This window comes from Pseudophryne corroboree, chromosome 1, assembly GCF_028390025.1.
Source record: "Pseudophryne corroboree isolate aPseCor3 chromosome 1, aPseCor3.hap2, whole genome shotgun sequence".
Classification (NCBI taxonomy): domain Eukaryota; kingdom Metazoa; phylum Chordata; class Amphibia; order Anura; family Myobatrachidae; genus Pseudophryne; species Pseudophryne corroboree.
In genome coordinates this window covers 973,033,882-973,049,323 of record NC_086444.1, presented here as the reverse complement: position 1 = coordinate 973,049,323, position 15,442 = coordinate 973,033,882, and the positions used below count along the sequence as shown (strand labels likewise).

At 49.9% G+C, this 15,442-nt stretch overlaps 1 protein-coding gene across 4 annotated transcripts in view; it reads left to right on the top strand.

Moving 5' to 3' along the window:
* The first annotated feature begins 4,150 nt into the window (after positions 1-4,150).
* RBM46 (RNA binding motif protein 46) overlaps positions 4,151-15,442 on the top strand; it is a 329,232-nt gene continuing 317,940 nt past the window's right edge. The window contains exons 1-2 of one of the 4 annotated variants that reach the window (XM_063920507.1): positions 4,151-4,219; positions 6,247-6,373. In XM_063920507.1, the coding sequence (XP_063776577.1) occupies positions 6,329-6,373 (45 nt within the window). In that variant the 5' untranslated portion in view covers positions 4,151-4,219; positions 6,247-6,328. The other 3 variants (XM_063920504.1, XM_063920505.1, XM_063920506.1) reach the window with 3 other exon arrangements.

The following is a 15,442-nucleotide window of genomic DNA, read 5'->3' as shown; positions in this document are numbered from 1 at the left end:
AAACGCAGCCGCGGTACGTCTTGGAACAGACAGGCCCCCTGCTGCAGCAGGTCCTGTCTGAGCGGCAGAGGCCATAGGTCCTCTGAGATCATTTCTTGGAGTTCTGGGTACCAAGCTCTTCTTGGCCAATCCGGAACAATGAGTATAGTGCTTACTCCTCTCCTTCTTATTATTCTCATTACCCTGGGTAAGAGAGGCAGAGAAGGGTACACATACACCGACTGGTACACCCACGGTGTTACCAGAGCGTCCACAGCTATCGCCTGAGGGTCCCTTGACCTGGCGCAATATCTTTGTAGCTTTTTGTTGAGGCGGGACGCCATCATGTCCACCTGTGGCCTTTCCCAATGGTGTACAATCATTTGGAAGACTTCTGGATGAAGTCCCCACTCTCCCGGGTGGAGGTCGGGTCTGCTGAGAAAGTCTGCTTCCCAGTTGTCCACTCCGGGAACGAACACTGCTGACAGTGCTAACACATGATTTTCCGCCCATCGGAGAATCCTTGTGGCTTCTGCCATCGCCATCCTGCTTCTTGTGCCGCCCTGTCGGTTTACATGAGCGACCGCCGTGATGTTGTCTGACTGGATCAGCACCGGCCGGTGTTGAAGCAGGGGTCAAGCCTGACTTAGGGCCTTGTAAATGGACCTTAGTTCCAGAATATTTATGTGTAGGGAAGTCTCCTGACTTTTCCACAGTCCTTGGAAGTTTCTTCCCTGTGTGACTGCCCCCCAGCCTCGAAGGCTGGCATCCGTGGTCACCAGGACCCAGTCCTGTATGCCGAATCTGCGGTCCCCTAGAAGATGAGCACTCTGCAGCCACCACAACAGCGACACCCTGGCCCTTGGAGACAGGGTTATCCACTGATGCATCTGAAGATGCGACCCGGACCACTTGTCCAACAGAACCCACTGGAAGATCCTTGCATGGGACCTGACGAATGGAATTTCTTCGTAAGAAGCTACCATCTTTCCCAGGGCTCGCGTGCATGATGCACCGACACCTGTATTTGTATTAGGAGGTCTCTGTCTAGAGACGACAACTCCTTGGACTTCTCCTCCGGGAGAAACCCTTTTTATCCTGTTCTGTGTCCAGAACCATACCCAGGAACAGTAGACGCGTCGTAGGAACCAGCTGCGACTTTGGAATATTCAGAATCCAGCCGTGCTGTTGTAGCACTTCCCGAGATAGTGCTACTCCGACGAACAACTGCTCCCTGGACCTCGCCTTTATAAGGAGATCGTCCAAGTACGGGATAATTATTTCGGCCATTACCTTGGTAAATACCCTCGGTGCCGGGGACAGACCAACGGCAACGTCTGGAATTGGTAATGACAATCCTGTACCACAATTTTGAGGTACTCCTGGTGAAGAGGGTAAATGGGACATGCAGGTAAGCATCCTTGATGTCCAGTGATACCATGAAATTCTCCAGGCTTGCAATAATCGCCCTGAGCGATTCCATTTTGAACTTGAACCTTCGTATATAAGTGTTCAAGGATTTCAATTTTAGAATGGGTCTCACCGAACCGTCTGGTTTCGGTACCACAACATTTTGGAATAGTAACCCCGGCCTTGTTGAAGGAGGGGTACCTTGATTTCACCTGCTGGAAGTACAGCTTGTGAATTGCCGCCAGTACTACCTCCCTTTCTCCGAGGGCAGCAGGCAAGGCTGATGTGAGGTAACGGCGAGGGGGAGTCGCCTCGAACTCCAGCCTGTATCCCTGTGATACTACTTGCAGAACCTAGGGATCCACCTGTGGGCAAGCCCACTGGTCCCCGAGACGCGCCCCCACCGCACCTGTCTCCACCTGTGGAGCCCCAGCGTCATGCAGTGGACTCAGAGGAAGCGGGGGAAGATTTTTGATCCTGGGAACTGGCTGTCTGGTGCAGCTTTTTCCTTCTTCCCTTGTCTCTGTGCAGAAAGGAAGCGCCTTTGACCCGCTTGCTTTTCTGAAGCCGAAAGGACTGTACCTGAAAATACGGTGCTTTCTTAGGCTGTGAGGAAACCTGAGGTAACATTTTTTTCTTCCCAGCTGTTGCTGTGGATACGAGGTCCCAAAGACCATCCCCAAACAATTCCTCACCCTTATAAGGCAGAATCTCCATGTGCCTTTTAAAGGCAGCATCACCTGTCCACTGCCGGGTCTCTAATACCCTCCTGGCAGAATGGACATTGCATTAATTCTGGATGCCAGCCGGCAAATATCCCTCTGTGCATCCTTCATATATAAGACGACGTCTTTAAAATGCTCTATGTTAGCAAAATATTTTCCTGTCTAGGGTATTAATATTATCTGACAGGGTATCAGACCACGCTGCAGCAGCACTATTTATGCTGAGGCAAATGCAGGTCTCAGTATAGTACCTGAGTGTGTATATACAGACTTCAGGATAGTCTCCTGCTTTTTATCAGCAGGCTCCTTCAAAGTGGCCGTATCCCAAGACGGCAGTGCCACCTTTTTTGACAAACGTGTGAGCGCCTTATCCACCCTAGGGGATATCTCCCAACGTGACCTATCCTCTGGCGGGAAAGGGTACGCCAGCAGTAACTTTTTAGAAATTACCATTTTCTTATCGGGGGAACCCACGCTCTTTACACACTTCATTCACTCATCTGATGGGCGAACAAAACACTGGCTGCTTTTTCTCCCCAAACATAAAAACCCTTTTATGTGGTACTTGGGTTCATGTCAGAATGTGTAACACATTTTTTATTGCCGAGATCATGCAACGGATGTTCCTAGTGGATTGTGTATATGTCTCAACCTCGTCGACACTGGAGTCAGACTCCGTGCCGACATCTGTGTCTGCCATCTGAGGTAACGGGCGTTTTTTGAGCCCGATGGCCTTTGAGACGCCTGGGCAGGCGCGGGCTGAGAAGCCGGCTGTCCCACAGCGGTTACGTCATCCAGCCTTTTATGTAAGGAGTTGACATTGTCGGTTAATACCTTTCACCTATCCATCCACACTGGTGTCGGCCCCACAGGGGGCGACATCCCATTTATCGGCCTCTGCTCCGCCTCCACGTAACCTTCCTCATCCAACATGTCGACACAGCCGTACCGACACACCGCACACACACAGGGAATGCTCTGACTGAGGACAGGACCCCACAAAGTCCTTTGGGGAGACAGAGAGAGAGTATGCCAGCACACACCAGAGCGCTATATAATGCAGGGATTAACACTATAACTGAGTGATTTTTCCCCCAATAGCTGCTTGTATACACATATTTGCCTAAATTTAGTGCCCCCCCTCTCTTTTTAACCCTTTGAGCCTGAAAACTACAGGGGAGAGCCTGGGGAGCTGTCTTCCAGCTGCACTGTGAAGAAAAAATGGCGCCAGTGTGCTGAGGGAGATAGCCCCGCCCCTTTTTCGGCTGACTTTTCTCCCGCTTTTTTCATGGATTCTGGCAGGGGTAATTTATCACATATATAGCCCTGGGACTATATATTATGATGATTTGCCAGCCAAGGTGTATTTTATTGCCCTCAGGGCGCCCTCCCCCAGCGCCCTGCACCCATCAGTGACCGGAGTGTGAGGTGTGCATGAGGAGCAATGGCGCACAGCTGCAGTGCTGTGCGCTACCTTGTTGAAGACAGAAGTCTTCTGCCGCCGATTTTCCGGAACACTTCTTGCTTCTGGCTCTGTAAGGGGGCCGGCGGCGCGGCTCCGGGACCGAACATCGAGGTCGGGTCCTGTGGTCGATCCCTCTGGAGCTAATGGTGTCCAGTAGCCTAAGAAGCCCAAGCTACCACCAGTTAGGTAGGTTCGCTTCTTCACCCCTTAGTCCCTCGCTGCAGTGAGTCTGTTGCCAGCAGATCTCACTGTAAAATAAAAAACCTAAAATATACTTTCTTTCTAGGAGCTCAGGAGAGCCCCTAGTGTGCATCCAGCTCTGCCGGGCACAAGATTCTAACTGAGGTCTGGAGGAGGGTCATAGTGGGAGGAGCCAGTGCACACCAGGTAGTCCTAAAGCTTTCTTTAGTTGTGCCCAGTCTCCTGCGGAGCCGCTATTCCCCATGGTCCTTACGGAGTCCCAGCATCCATTTAGGACGTCAGAGAAATTGTATTTATGTATTTTTTATTGGGTAAAAACGTGTGCCTTAGTATGTCACCCCTCTGAGCTGTACGTGATTTTAGTTATGTTCCTCCGTCCCACTGGCCTGCGCGCCCTAAACGCAGTATGGAGCAGTGAACAGGATGGGAGAGGGAGCAGGTAAGGGCGGCAGGTGCAATAAAGTTTTTTGTCAGTTGCCGGCGTAGCGCGCGTGACGACATGACGTCACGCCGCCGGATCGGAGAAGAGCCGGGCTGCTCGCAAAAGAGGATCCGCCGGCGGCTGTATGTAATTGTGGTCGAAGCTGGAGAGACACCGGTCGGGCGGGGGTTATGGGCACTGTAAATGAAGTGACGCGGGGGAGGGAAGGGGAGCAGAAGACACGAGGCTGGGGATCCCCAGGGGGATGCGATGGAGACGCACAGGGGAATGGGGAATAAAAACTCGGGTGGGAGTTGGGGTGAGGCTGAAGGTGAGAGATTGAAAAACAAAATGGGGGATGAGGCTGAAACAGGAGCGGTTGAGGATGAAAGGCACTGGGGATGTGAGCCATAAGGGGGGTACTAACTAGGCGATGTCTGCCTAAAAGATAAACGATAACGGCATTTATGTCCTTATTTATTTTTAGCGTGATATCATCTAGTGTGTATGGGGTATTATTGATGAAAGATGCATGCTCCCGCACGTCGTTCAGCGATCACCCGTATTGATCTGACATACAGCGCAATCCGTCAATGTCGGGCTGAGCTGCACGTCCGGAAATGCCGACAGTGACTTATTGTTATTGTTGAACGATAACGTTCAGTGTGTATGCGCTATATCGTTGAATGCTAAATCATTCAATGATATAGTTGTTCACCGCCAGCATTTAAACATTGGCTAGTGTAGACCCGCCTTGAAGGTTCATACACTTTTAGCTTTCTAGTAAACGTTATCACTCATTTTCTCCCTCCTGAGCAATACCGTTTACTATATCGCCCAATGTGTATGCAGCTGACGACTGCTTACGCGCGGCCCAGCGGGTCGTTAACATGCAGCTCAATTTGGACTTATCGTCCAAAGCTGCATGTAAAGCCTGGCCTCAGCATGACGTCACTGTGCGATATCGCTAGCAGTGTGTATGCCCGCCGTTGAGCGGCCCGGGAGTGGAGGGGACACACTAGGTGATGTCACTCAAAGAGCACATCACCTAGTGTGTACTTACCTTCAGAGACACAGGGGAACTGAGTTGATGGCTGGAGATGGAGAGATACGGGGATGAGGCTAGAAACATGGCAGATAAGGTTCTGCAGTATGGCAAGTATGGTGCTAGAGCGACATCGGTGAGCGTGAACCTGGGGCAGTTGAGGATGAGGCAGGATAGACACTGGGGGGATGAGCCAATTGCCAACCGGCTTGTACCTGCCTTTGAGGGATGCAGGGGCCCCAAAAACAAGTGTGCTGTGCTACAAGATCTCTATTTTACAGCATGCCAACCTGAATTGGAAATTACCTATTAATTAACTATTGAAAAGCATTGCTGGGGATACAATAAACTACTATTTAATGATGCCTCAGTTTTATTTCTTGTTTTTAGAGGAATTGCACGCATTAGTTCTGCCATCAGTTCATAACTGCAATTTGATGTTTTTATGTCCTGGTTAATAAACCCACTTGATAAATCAGAAATTTTTAATTCCTTTGTTGACCGTATTTACTGAACACGCATAAACATACCTGTATGGAAGTAAATTAACCAGATATTGTATCCTGCAGCTGTCCTGACAATGCTGTATAGCTAATAGATTTTTTGTTATTTGGATTTTGGAGGAGTTCTGAGTATTAGCTCCTAATTGCAGTTTAAGACTGACTCTCCATGCTGTTTACATCAATCCAATTACCGTGATGTTTTTGTGGGCGCAAATAAGTGCACCTGTATGCCGCACTTATGGTACCACCGACTCATAGTTTTTTGTTCCCAGTCCCATAGGGCTGCCAGCAAAAATGTGCGAGTTGGGTACTAGAAGGGGCTGTGAGGGGTGTGCAAGTTCGGGTGCCGTTTCTGACAGTTACGTGCGCTGCAATCTCAACTCACGCCCTTCGCGGGTAATTGGATTGACCTCACAGTGTTAGTTCACAAAGAGCAAAGTAGATTTAAGATTAAATATTAAAAAAAAAAAGCCTTATGCATATTCCTTTTCTTCCAGAAAGAGTGTGGTGTAAAGTGAAATTGAAGTTCAGTTGTTCAGACTGCACCTATCTTTGGAAAGAGGACTAACTGCATCAAGAATGCAGAGACAGAGGAATTTGAATGGACAGGGGGATGCAGCGGATGTAAGTTCCCATATTACTATATACTGTATGTCAGGCATTCCCAAAATTGGTCCTCAAGGCACACCAACAGCGCAGGTTTAAGTGATATTCTGTCTTCAGCACAGATGGTTAAATCAAAATAACTAGGGTACTCATTAAGTCACCTGTGCTCAAGCATGGATATCACTTAAACCTGTGTAGAAAGTGAGATGAAATAGCTACGCGAAGAAACCTTAAGCTGGCCCAGGAGAAAGTCTGGAGCTCCCCTATTGAGCTTCCTAATACAAAGCAGGAAAAAGTGGTGGTGATTTCTCCTATTGGCGCTGGTCATGGATCTGTGACCCCACCCCTTTTATTCTGGGGGTGAGTGTGGCAATGAATGATGTAAGTGTCTGAATAGACGGGTGGTCAAAGTAAAATTTTTTACAGATTTATTGCACAATACTGACACAGACTTACACATTTACAACTACATAAAATCAACACAGTTGGTATGGGCCAGATGGAAAGCCAAAAAATGGAATTAATCCTACTAATGTTGGAGTCGGAGCTGCAGGTGTGATTGGTGCAAGGTACTCCTGGGAAATACCCTGCATCTGGCTCCGAGAGACTTTTTCACAAAAGTAGGGCTCCCAAAAGGTCCAAAGCGTCCTCAACTGGTCCACAGCTAACTGGTTGCCATAACGGCGGGGGGCGGCGGAGCCGGCAGCGGGGCTCCCTATCTAGTGAACGGGTCCCGTCGCATCGACCCAGGAACCCATTTACGCTGCCACTGACCCGGAATTCAACCCGGGAATAACACTGCTTTATTCCTGGGTTGAATTACTGGGTCAGGCGACCTGGGATTTTCACCATGTTGCTTTCACACCACACAGTGACCCGTGTCGACCCGGCACATCGGGTTATTTGTGTGGTGTGAAAGGGGTATCACAGACCCTTCCTTGAGGCGGACCTCTGCATACACAGCCAATCAGCAGCTTTTAAGCATAACCCGGGTCAGATTACTCATGTCAAGCTGTTTACACTGCATCGTTACCTGGGCCCAACCCTGGTAGCTACCAGGGTCAGAATCCCTGGTCAGTCGACCTGAGTTATTTTTCATGGATCCTTTTACACCAAGCTGTGACCTGGGTAGACCCAGCAATAACTCGGGTCAAAAGCTCGGTGTAAAAGGGGAATTAATGTGCCTTGGGAACCAAGGTTGGGAATGCCTGCTGTAAGTGGTCAGTTTAATTCATAGCTTTAGGTCGGAAGCCATTTCAGTCATGCTCTCGATGCTTGAGTAGCATAATGGGACTTTATTGCTGGATGGCTGAGCAGTGTTGGTTTTGAAAGCTATTGTGCATACTGTAGATAATCAATTAAAATCAGAAAGAGCTTGGCACTGGCAGAATAGAATCTGAAGTGTGGGGGCCGAGAATTTCCTGCAACAAGTTTTTAGGATAATGTAGAAAACTAGTTATTGGTACCTGGAACTTGAAAATAAAGGAGGCAAGTGGTATTGGTTGACGTTTATAAAAGGAGAAATAATATTTAACTTATGGGTCATAACAGTGGTTCCCGATTTTTTTGGGAATAACAGCGCCCTAGAGTATCAGAATTTCTCTTTCTCTGACGTCCTAGTGGATGCTGGGAACTCCGTAAGGACCATGGGGAATAGACGGGCTCCGCAGGAGACTGGGCACTCTAAAAGAAAGATTAGGTACTATCTGGTGTGCACTGGCTCCTCCCTCTATGCCCCTCCTCCAGACCTCAGTTAGATTTCTGTGCCCTGCCGAGCTGGATGCACACTAGGGGCTCTCCTGAGCTCCTAGAAAGAAAGTATATTTTAGGTTTTTTATTTTACAGTGAGACCTGCTGGCAACAGGCTCACTGCAACGAGGGACTAAGGGGAGAAGAAGCGAACCTACCTGCTTGCAGCTAGCTTGGGCTTCTTAGGCTACTGGACACCATTAGCTCCAGAGGGATCGACCGCAGGACCCGTCCTTGGTGTTCGTTCCCGGAGCCGCGCCGCTGTCCCCCTTACAGAGCCAGAAGCTAGAAGAGGTCCGGAAAAATCGGCGGCAGAAGACTTCAGTCTTCACCAAGGTAGCGCACAGCACTGCAGCTGTGCGCCATTGCTCCTCTTGTACACCTCACACTCCGGTCACTGATGGGTGCAGGGCGCTGGGGGGGGCGCCCTGAGCAGCAATAATTAGACCTTGGCTGGCAAAATAATCACAATATATAGCCCCAGAGGCTATATATGTGATAAATACCCCTGCCAGATTCCATAAAAAAGCGGGAGAAAAGTCTGCCGAAAAAGGGGCGGAGCTATCTCCCTCATCACACTGGCGCCATTTCTCCCTCACAGCTCCGCTGGAAGGAAGCTCCCTGGCTCTCCCCTGCAGTCTGCACTACAGAAGGGTAAAAAAGAGAGGGGGGGCACTAAATTTAGGCGCAGTATATAAATTATAGCAGCTATAAGGGGATATAATTCAGTTAGTCCCTGTATTATATAGCGCTCTGGTGTGTGCTGGCATACTCTCTCTCTGTCTCCCCAAAGGACATTTTGTGGGGTCCTGTCCTCTGTCAGAGCATTCCCTGTGTGTGTGCGGTGTGTCGGTACGGCTGTGTCGACATGTTTGATGAGGAGGCTTATGTGGAGGCAGAGCAGATGCCTATAAATGTGATGTCACCCCCTGCGGGGCAGACACCTGAGTGGATGGACTTATGGAAGGAATTACGTGCAAGTGTCAACTCCTTACATAAAAAATTTGACGACATGCCAAATGCGGGACAACCGGCTTCTCAGCTCGTGCCTGCCCAGACGTCTCAAAGGCCATCAGGGGCTCTAAAGCGCCCGCTACCTCAGATGGCAGACACAGATGTCGACACGGATACTGATACCAGTGTCGACGACGAAGAGTTTAATTTAATGTCCACTAGGGCCATTCGTTGCATGATTGAGGCAATGAAAGAGGTATTACACATTTCTGATATAAACCCAGGTACCTCAAAAAAGGGTATTATGTTTGGGGAGAAAAAACTACCAATAGTTTTTCCCCCATCTGAAGAATTAAATGAAGTGTGTGAAGAAGCGTGGGCTTCCCCCGATAAAAAATTGGTAATTTCTAAAAAGTTACTAATGGCGTTCCCTTTCTCGCCAGAGGATAGGTCACGTTGGGAAACACCCCCTAGGGTGGATAAAGCGCTCACACGCTTGTCAAAAAAGGTGGCACTACCGTCTCCGGATACGGCCGCCCTAAAGGAGCCTGCTGATAGAAAGCAGGAGGCGATCCTGAAGTCTGTATATACACACTCAGGCATTATACTGAGACCAGCGATTGCTTCAGCATGGATGTGCAGCGCTGCAGCTGCGTGGTCAGATTCCCTGTCGGAAAATATTGACACCCTAGACAGGGACACTATTCTGCTAACCGTAGAGCATATAAAAGACTCAGTCTTATACATGAGAGATGCACAGAGGGAGATCTGCCGACTGGCATCTAAAATAAGTGCTCTGTCCATCTCTGCTAGGAGAGGCTTATGGACTCGGCAGTGGACAGGGGATGCAGATTCGAAAAGGCACATGGAAGTTTTGCCTTATAAGGGTGAGGAGTTATTCGGGGATGGTCTCTCAGACCTAGTTTCCACAGCAACAGCTGGGAAGTCAGCATTTTTGCCCCATGTCCCCTCACAGCCTAAGAAAGCGCCGTATTATCAGGTACAGTCCTTTCGACCCCAGAAAAACAGGCGGGGAAAAGGCGGGTCCTTTCTGTCCAGAGGCAGAGGTAGGGGAAAAAAGCTGCAACAAACAGCAGGTTCCCAGGAACAAAAGTCCTCCCCCGCTTCTTCCAAGTCCGCCGCATGACGGTGGGGCTCCACAGGCGGAGCCAGGTACGGTGGGGGGCCGCCTCAAAAATGTCAGCGATCAGTGGGCTCCCTCACAGGTGGATCCCTGGATCCTTCAAGTAGTATCTCAGGGGTACAAGCTGGAATTCGAGGCGCCTCCCCCCCGCCGTTTCCTCAAATCTGCCTTGCCGACAACTCCCTCGGGCAGGGACGCTGTGCTAGAGGCAATTCACAAGCTGTATTCCCAGCAGGTGATAGTCAAGGTGCCCCTACTTCAACACTGTTTGTGGTACCGAAACCGGACGGTTCGGTGAGACCCATTTTAAATTTGAAATCCTTGAACACATACATAAAAAAATTCAAGTTCAAGATGGAATCGCTCAGGGCGGTTATTGCAAGCCTAGACGAGGGGGATATCAAGGATGCTTACCTGCATGTCCCCCTTTACCATCCTCACCAGGAGTTCCTCAGATTTGTGGTACAGGATTGCCATTACCAATTCCAGACACTGCCGTTTGGACTGTCCACGGCACCGAGGGTGTTTACCAAGGTAATGGCAGAAATGATGATACTCCTTCGAAAAAAGGGAGTTTTAATTATCCCGTACTTGGACGATCTCCTTATAAAGGCGAGGTCCAAGGAGCAGTTGTTGGTCGGAGTAGCACTATCTCGGGAGGTGCTACAACAGCACTGATGGATTCTAAACATTCCAAAGTCACAGCTGGTTCCTTCCACATGCCTACTGTTCCTGGGGATGGTTCTGGACACAGAACAGAAAAAAGTGTTTCTCCCGCAGGAGAAAGCCAAGGAGCTGTCATCTCTAGTCAGAGACCTCCTGAAACCAAAACAGGTATCGGTGCATCACTGCACCCGAGTCCTCGGAAAAATGGTAGCTTCTTACGAAGCAATTCCATTCGGCAGGTTCCATGCAAGAACCTTTCAGTAGGACCTCTTGGACAAGTGGTCGGGATCGCATCTTCAGATGCATCGGCTGATAACCCTGTCTCCAAGGACCAGGGTGTCTCTGCTGTGGTGGCTGCAGAGTGCTCATCTTCTAGAGGGCCGCACATTCGGCATACAGGACTGGGTCCTGGTGACCACGGATGCCAGCCTTCGAGGCTGGGGGGCAGTCACACAGGGAAGAAATTTCCAAGGACTTTGGTCAAGTCAGGAGTCGTCCCTACACATAAATATTCTGGAACTGAGGGCCATTTACAATGCCCTAAGTCAGGCAAGGCCCCTGCTTCAAAACCAGCCGGTACTGATCCAATCAGACAACATCACGGCAGTCGCCCATGTAAACCGACAGGGCTGCACAAGAAGCAGGATGGCGATGGCAGAAGCCACAAGGATTCTCCGATGGGCGGAAAATCACGTTTTAGCACTGTCAGCAGTGTTCATTCCGGGAGTGGACAACTGGGAAGCAGACTTCCTCAGCAGACACGACCTACACCCGGGAGAGTGGGGACTTCATCCAGAAGTCTTCCAACTGTTGGTAAACCGTTGGGAAAGGCCACAGGTGGACATGATGGCGTCCCGCCTCAACAAAAAGCTAAAGAGATATTGCGCCAGATCATGGGACCCTCAGGCGATAGCTGTGGACGCTCTAGTGACACCGTGGGTGTACCAGTCGGTTTATGTGTTCCCTCCTCTGCCTCTAATACCAAAGGTACTGAGAATTATAAGAAGGCGAGGAGTAAGAACGATACTCGTGGTTCCGGATTGGCCAAGAAGAGCTTGGTACCCAGAACTTCAAGAAATGATATCAGGGGACCCATGGCCTCTACCGCTCAGACAGGATCTGCTACAGCAGGGGCCCTGTCTGTTCCAAGACTTACCGCGGCTGCGTTTGACGGCATGGCGGTTGAATTCCGGATCCTAAAGGAAAAGGGTATTCCGGAGGAAGTCATTCCTACGCTGATAAAAGCTAGAAAAGAAGTAACCGCAAACCATTATCACCGTATTTGGCGAAAATATGTTGCGTGGTGTGAGGCCAGGAAGGCCCCTACTGAGGAATTTCAGCTGGGTCGTTTTCTGCACTTCCTACAGTCAGAAGTGACTATGGGCCTAAAATTGGGTTCCATTAAGGTCCAGATTTCGGCTCTGTCGATTTTCTTCCAGAAAGAACTGGCTTCACTGCCTGAAGTTCAGACATTTGTAAAGGGTGTGCTACATATTCAGCCCCCTTTTGTGCCTCCTGTGGCACCTTGGGATCTCAACGTGGTGTTGAGTTTCCTGAAATCACATTGGTTTGAGCCACTTAAAACTGTGGATCTGAAATATCTCACGTGGAAAGTGGTCATGTTATTGGCCTTAGCTTCGGCCAGGCGTGTGTCAGAATTGGCGGCTTTGTCATGTAAAAGCCCTTATCTGATTTTCCATATGGATAGGGCAGAATTGAGGACTCGTCCCCAGTTTCTCCCTAAGGTGGTATCAGCTTTTCACTTGAACCAACCTATTGTAGTGCCTGCGGCTACTAGGGACTTGGAAGATTCCAAGTTACTGGACGTAGTCAGGGCCTTGAAAATTTATGTTTCCAGGACGGCTGGAGTCAGGAAAACTGACTCGCTTTTTATCCTGTATCCACCCAACAAACTAGGTGCTCCTGCTTCTAAGCAGACTATTGCTCGCTGGATTTGTAGCACAATTCAGCTGGCGCATTCTGCGGCTGGATTGCCGCATCCTAAATCAGTAAAAGCCCATTCCACAAGGAAAGTGGGCTCATCTTGGGCGGCTGCCCGAGGGGTCTCGGCTTTACAACTTTGCCGAGCTGCAACTTGGTCAGGGGCAAACACGTTTGCTAAATTCTACAAAATTGATACCCTGGCTGAGGAGGACCTTGAGCTCTCTCATTCGGTGCTGCAGAGTCATCCGCACTCTCCTGCCCGTTTGGGAGCTTTGGTATAATCCCCATGGTCCTTACGGAGTTCCCAGCATCCACTAGGACGTCAGAGAAAATAAGATTTTACTCACCGGTAAATCTATTTCTTGTAGTCCGTAGTGGATGCTGGGCGCCCATCCCAAGTGCGGATTGTCTGCAATACTTGTATATAGTTATTGCCTAACTATAGGGTTATTGTTGAGCCATCTGTTGAGAGGCTCAGTTATATTTCATACTGTTAACTGGGTATAGTATCACGAGTTATACGGTGTGATTGGTGTGGCTGGTATGAGTCTTACCCGGGATTCAAAATCCTTCCTTATTGTGTCAGCTCTTCCGGGCACAGTATCCTAACTGAGGTCTGGAGGAGGGGCATAGAGGGAGGAGCCAGTGCACACCAGATAGTACCTAATCTTTCTTTTAGAGTGCCCAGTCTCCTGCGGAGCCCGTCTATTCCCCATGGTCCTTACGGAGTTCCCAGCATCCACTACGGACTACGAGAAATAGATTTACCGGTGAGTAAAATCTTATTTACGTCCTAGAGGATGCTGGGGTCTCCAAAAGAACCATGGGTTATAGACGGGATCCGCAGGAGACATGGGCACACTATAAGACTTTGAATGAGTGTGAACTGGCTCCTCCCTCTATGCCCCTCCTCCAGACCTCAGTTAGATTCTGTGCCCAGAGAGACTGGACACACACTAGGGGAGTTTCTCTGAAAAGACTTTATGTTAGGTTTTTTATTTTCTGGGAGACCTGCTGGCTGCAGGCTCCCTGCATCGTGGGACTGAGGGGAGAGAAGTCAGACCTACTTCTTCTGAGTTAAAGGCTCTGCTTCTTAGGCTACTGGACACCATTAGCTACAGAGGGTTCGATCACTTGGTGCGCCTAGCTGCTTGTTCCCGGAGCTGCGCCGTCAACCCCCTCACAGAAGCCAGAAGAAAGAAGCCGGGTGAGTATACAGTAGACAGAAGACTTCAGTGACGGCAGAAGACTTAAGTAACGGAGGTACAGCGCAGCGGTCGCGCTGCGCTCCATGCTCCCACACACACACCAACGGCACTCGCAGGGGGGGCGCCCTGGGCAGCAAGTTACTGGAGTTTTTACACTGGCAAAAGTATGTTATCAGTGCCTAGGCACTACATATAGGACCCCCGCCAGTATAATTATTTAAATTTGAGCGGGACTACAGCGCGCCGGGTGGGGGCGTAGCTTAGCCCGCACAGCTTACCAGCGCCATTTTCTCTCTTCACAGAGCATGCAGAGATGCTGGCCCGGACCTCCACTCTTCTTAACAAGTACAGGGAGCAAAACGGAGGGGTGGGGGGGGGGGTGGGCACAGACAATTGGTGCTATATTTCTCTGACGTCCTAAGTGGATGCTGGGACTCCGTAAGGACCATGGGGAATAGCGGCTCCGCAGGAGACTGGGCACAACTAAAGAAAGCTTTAGGACTACCTGGTGTGCACTGGCTCCTCCCCCTATGACCCTCCTCCAGACCTCAGTTAGAATCTTGTGCCCGGCTGAGCTGGATGCACACTAGGGGCTTTCCTGAGCTCCTAGAAAAGAAAGTATATTTTAGGTTTTTTATTTTCAGTGAGATCTGCTGGCAACAGACTCACTGCTACGAGGGACTAAGGGGAGAAGAAGCGAACCTACCTGATTGGAGCTAGTTTGGGCTTCTTAGGCTACTGGACACCATTAGCTCCAGAGGGATCGAACACAGGACCCTACCTCGATCGTTCGGTCCCGGAGCCGCGCCGCCGTCCCCCTTACAGAGCCAGAAGCATGAAGATGGTCCTGAAAATCGGCGGCAGAAGACTTCGGTCTTCAACAAGGTAGCGCACAGCACTGCAGCTGTGCGCCATTGCTCCTCATGCACACCTCACACTCCGGTCACTGATGGGTGCAGGGCGCTGGGGGGGGGGGGGGGGGCGCCCTGAGCAGCAATATTAACACCTTGGCTGGCAAATTAATCACAATATATAGTCCTAGAGGCTATATATGTGAAAAATACCCCTGCCAGAGATCCATAAAAAGCGGGAGAAAGTCAGCCGAAAAAGGGGCGGGGGTATCTCCCTCAGCACACTGGCGCCATTTTCTCTTCACAGTGCAGCTGGAAGACAGCTCCCCAGGCTCTCCCCTGTAGTTTTCAGGCTCAAATGGTTAAAAAGAGAGGGGGGGGGGGGCACTAAATTTAGGCGCAAAATTGTGTATTATAGCAGCTATAAGGGAAAAATCACTGTGGGTAGTGTGAATCCCTGTATTATATAGCGCTTTGGTGTGTGCTGGCATACTCTCTCTCTGTCTCCCCAAAGGACTTTGTGGGGTCCTGTCCTCAGTCAGAGCATTCCCTGTGTGTGTGCAGTGTGTCG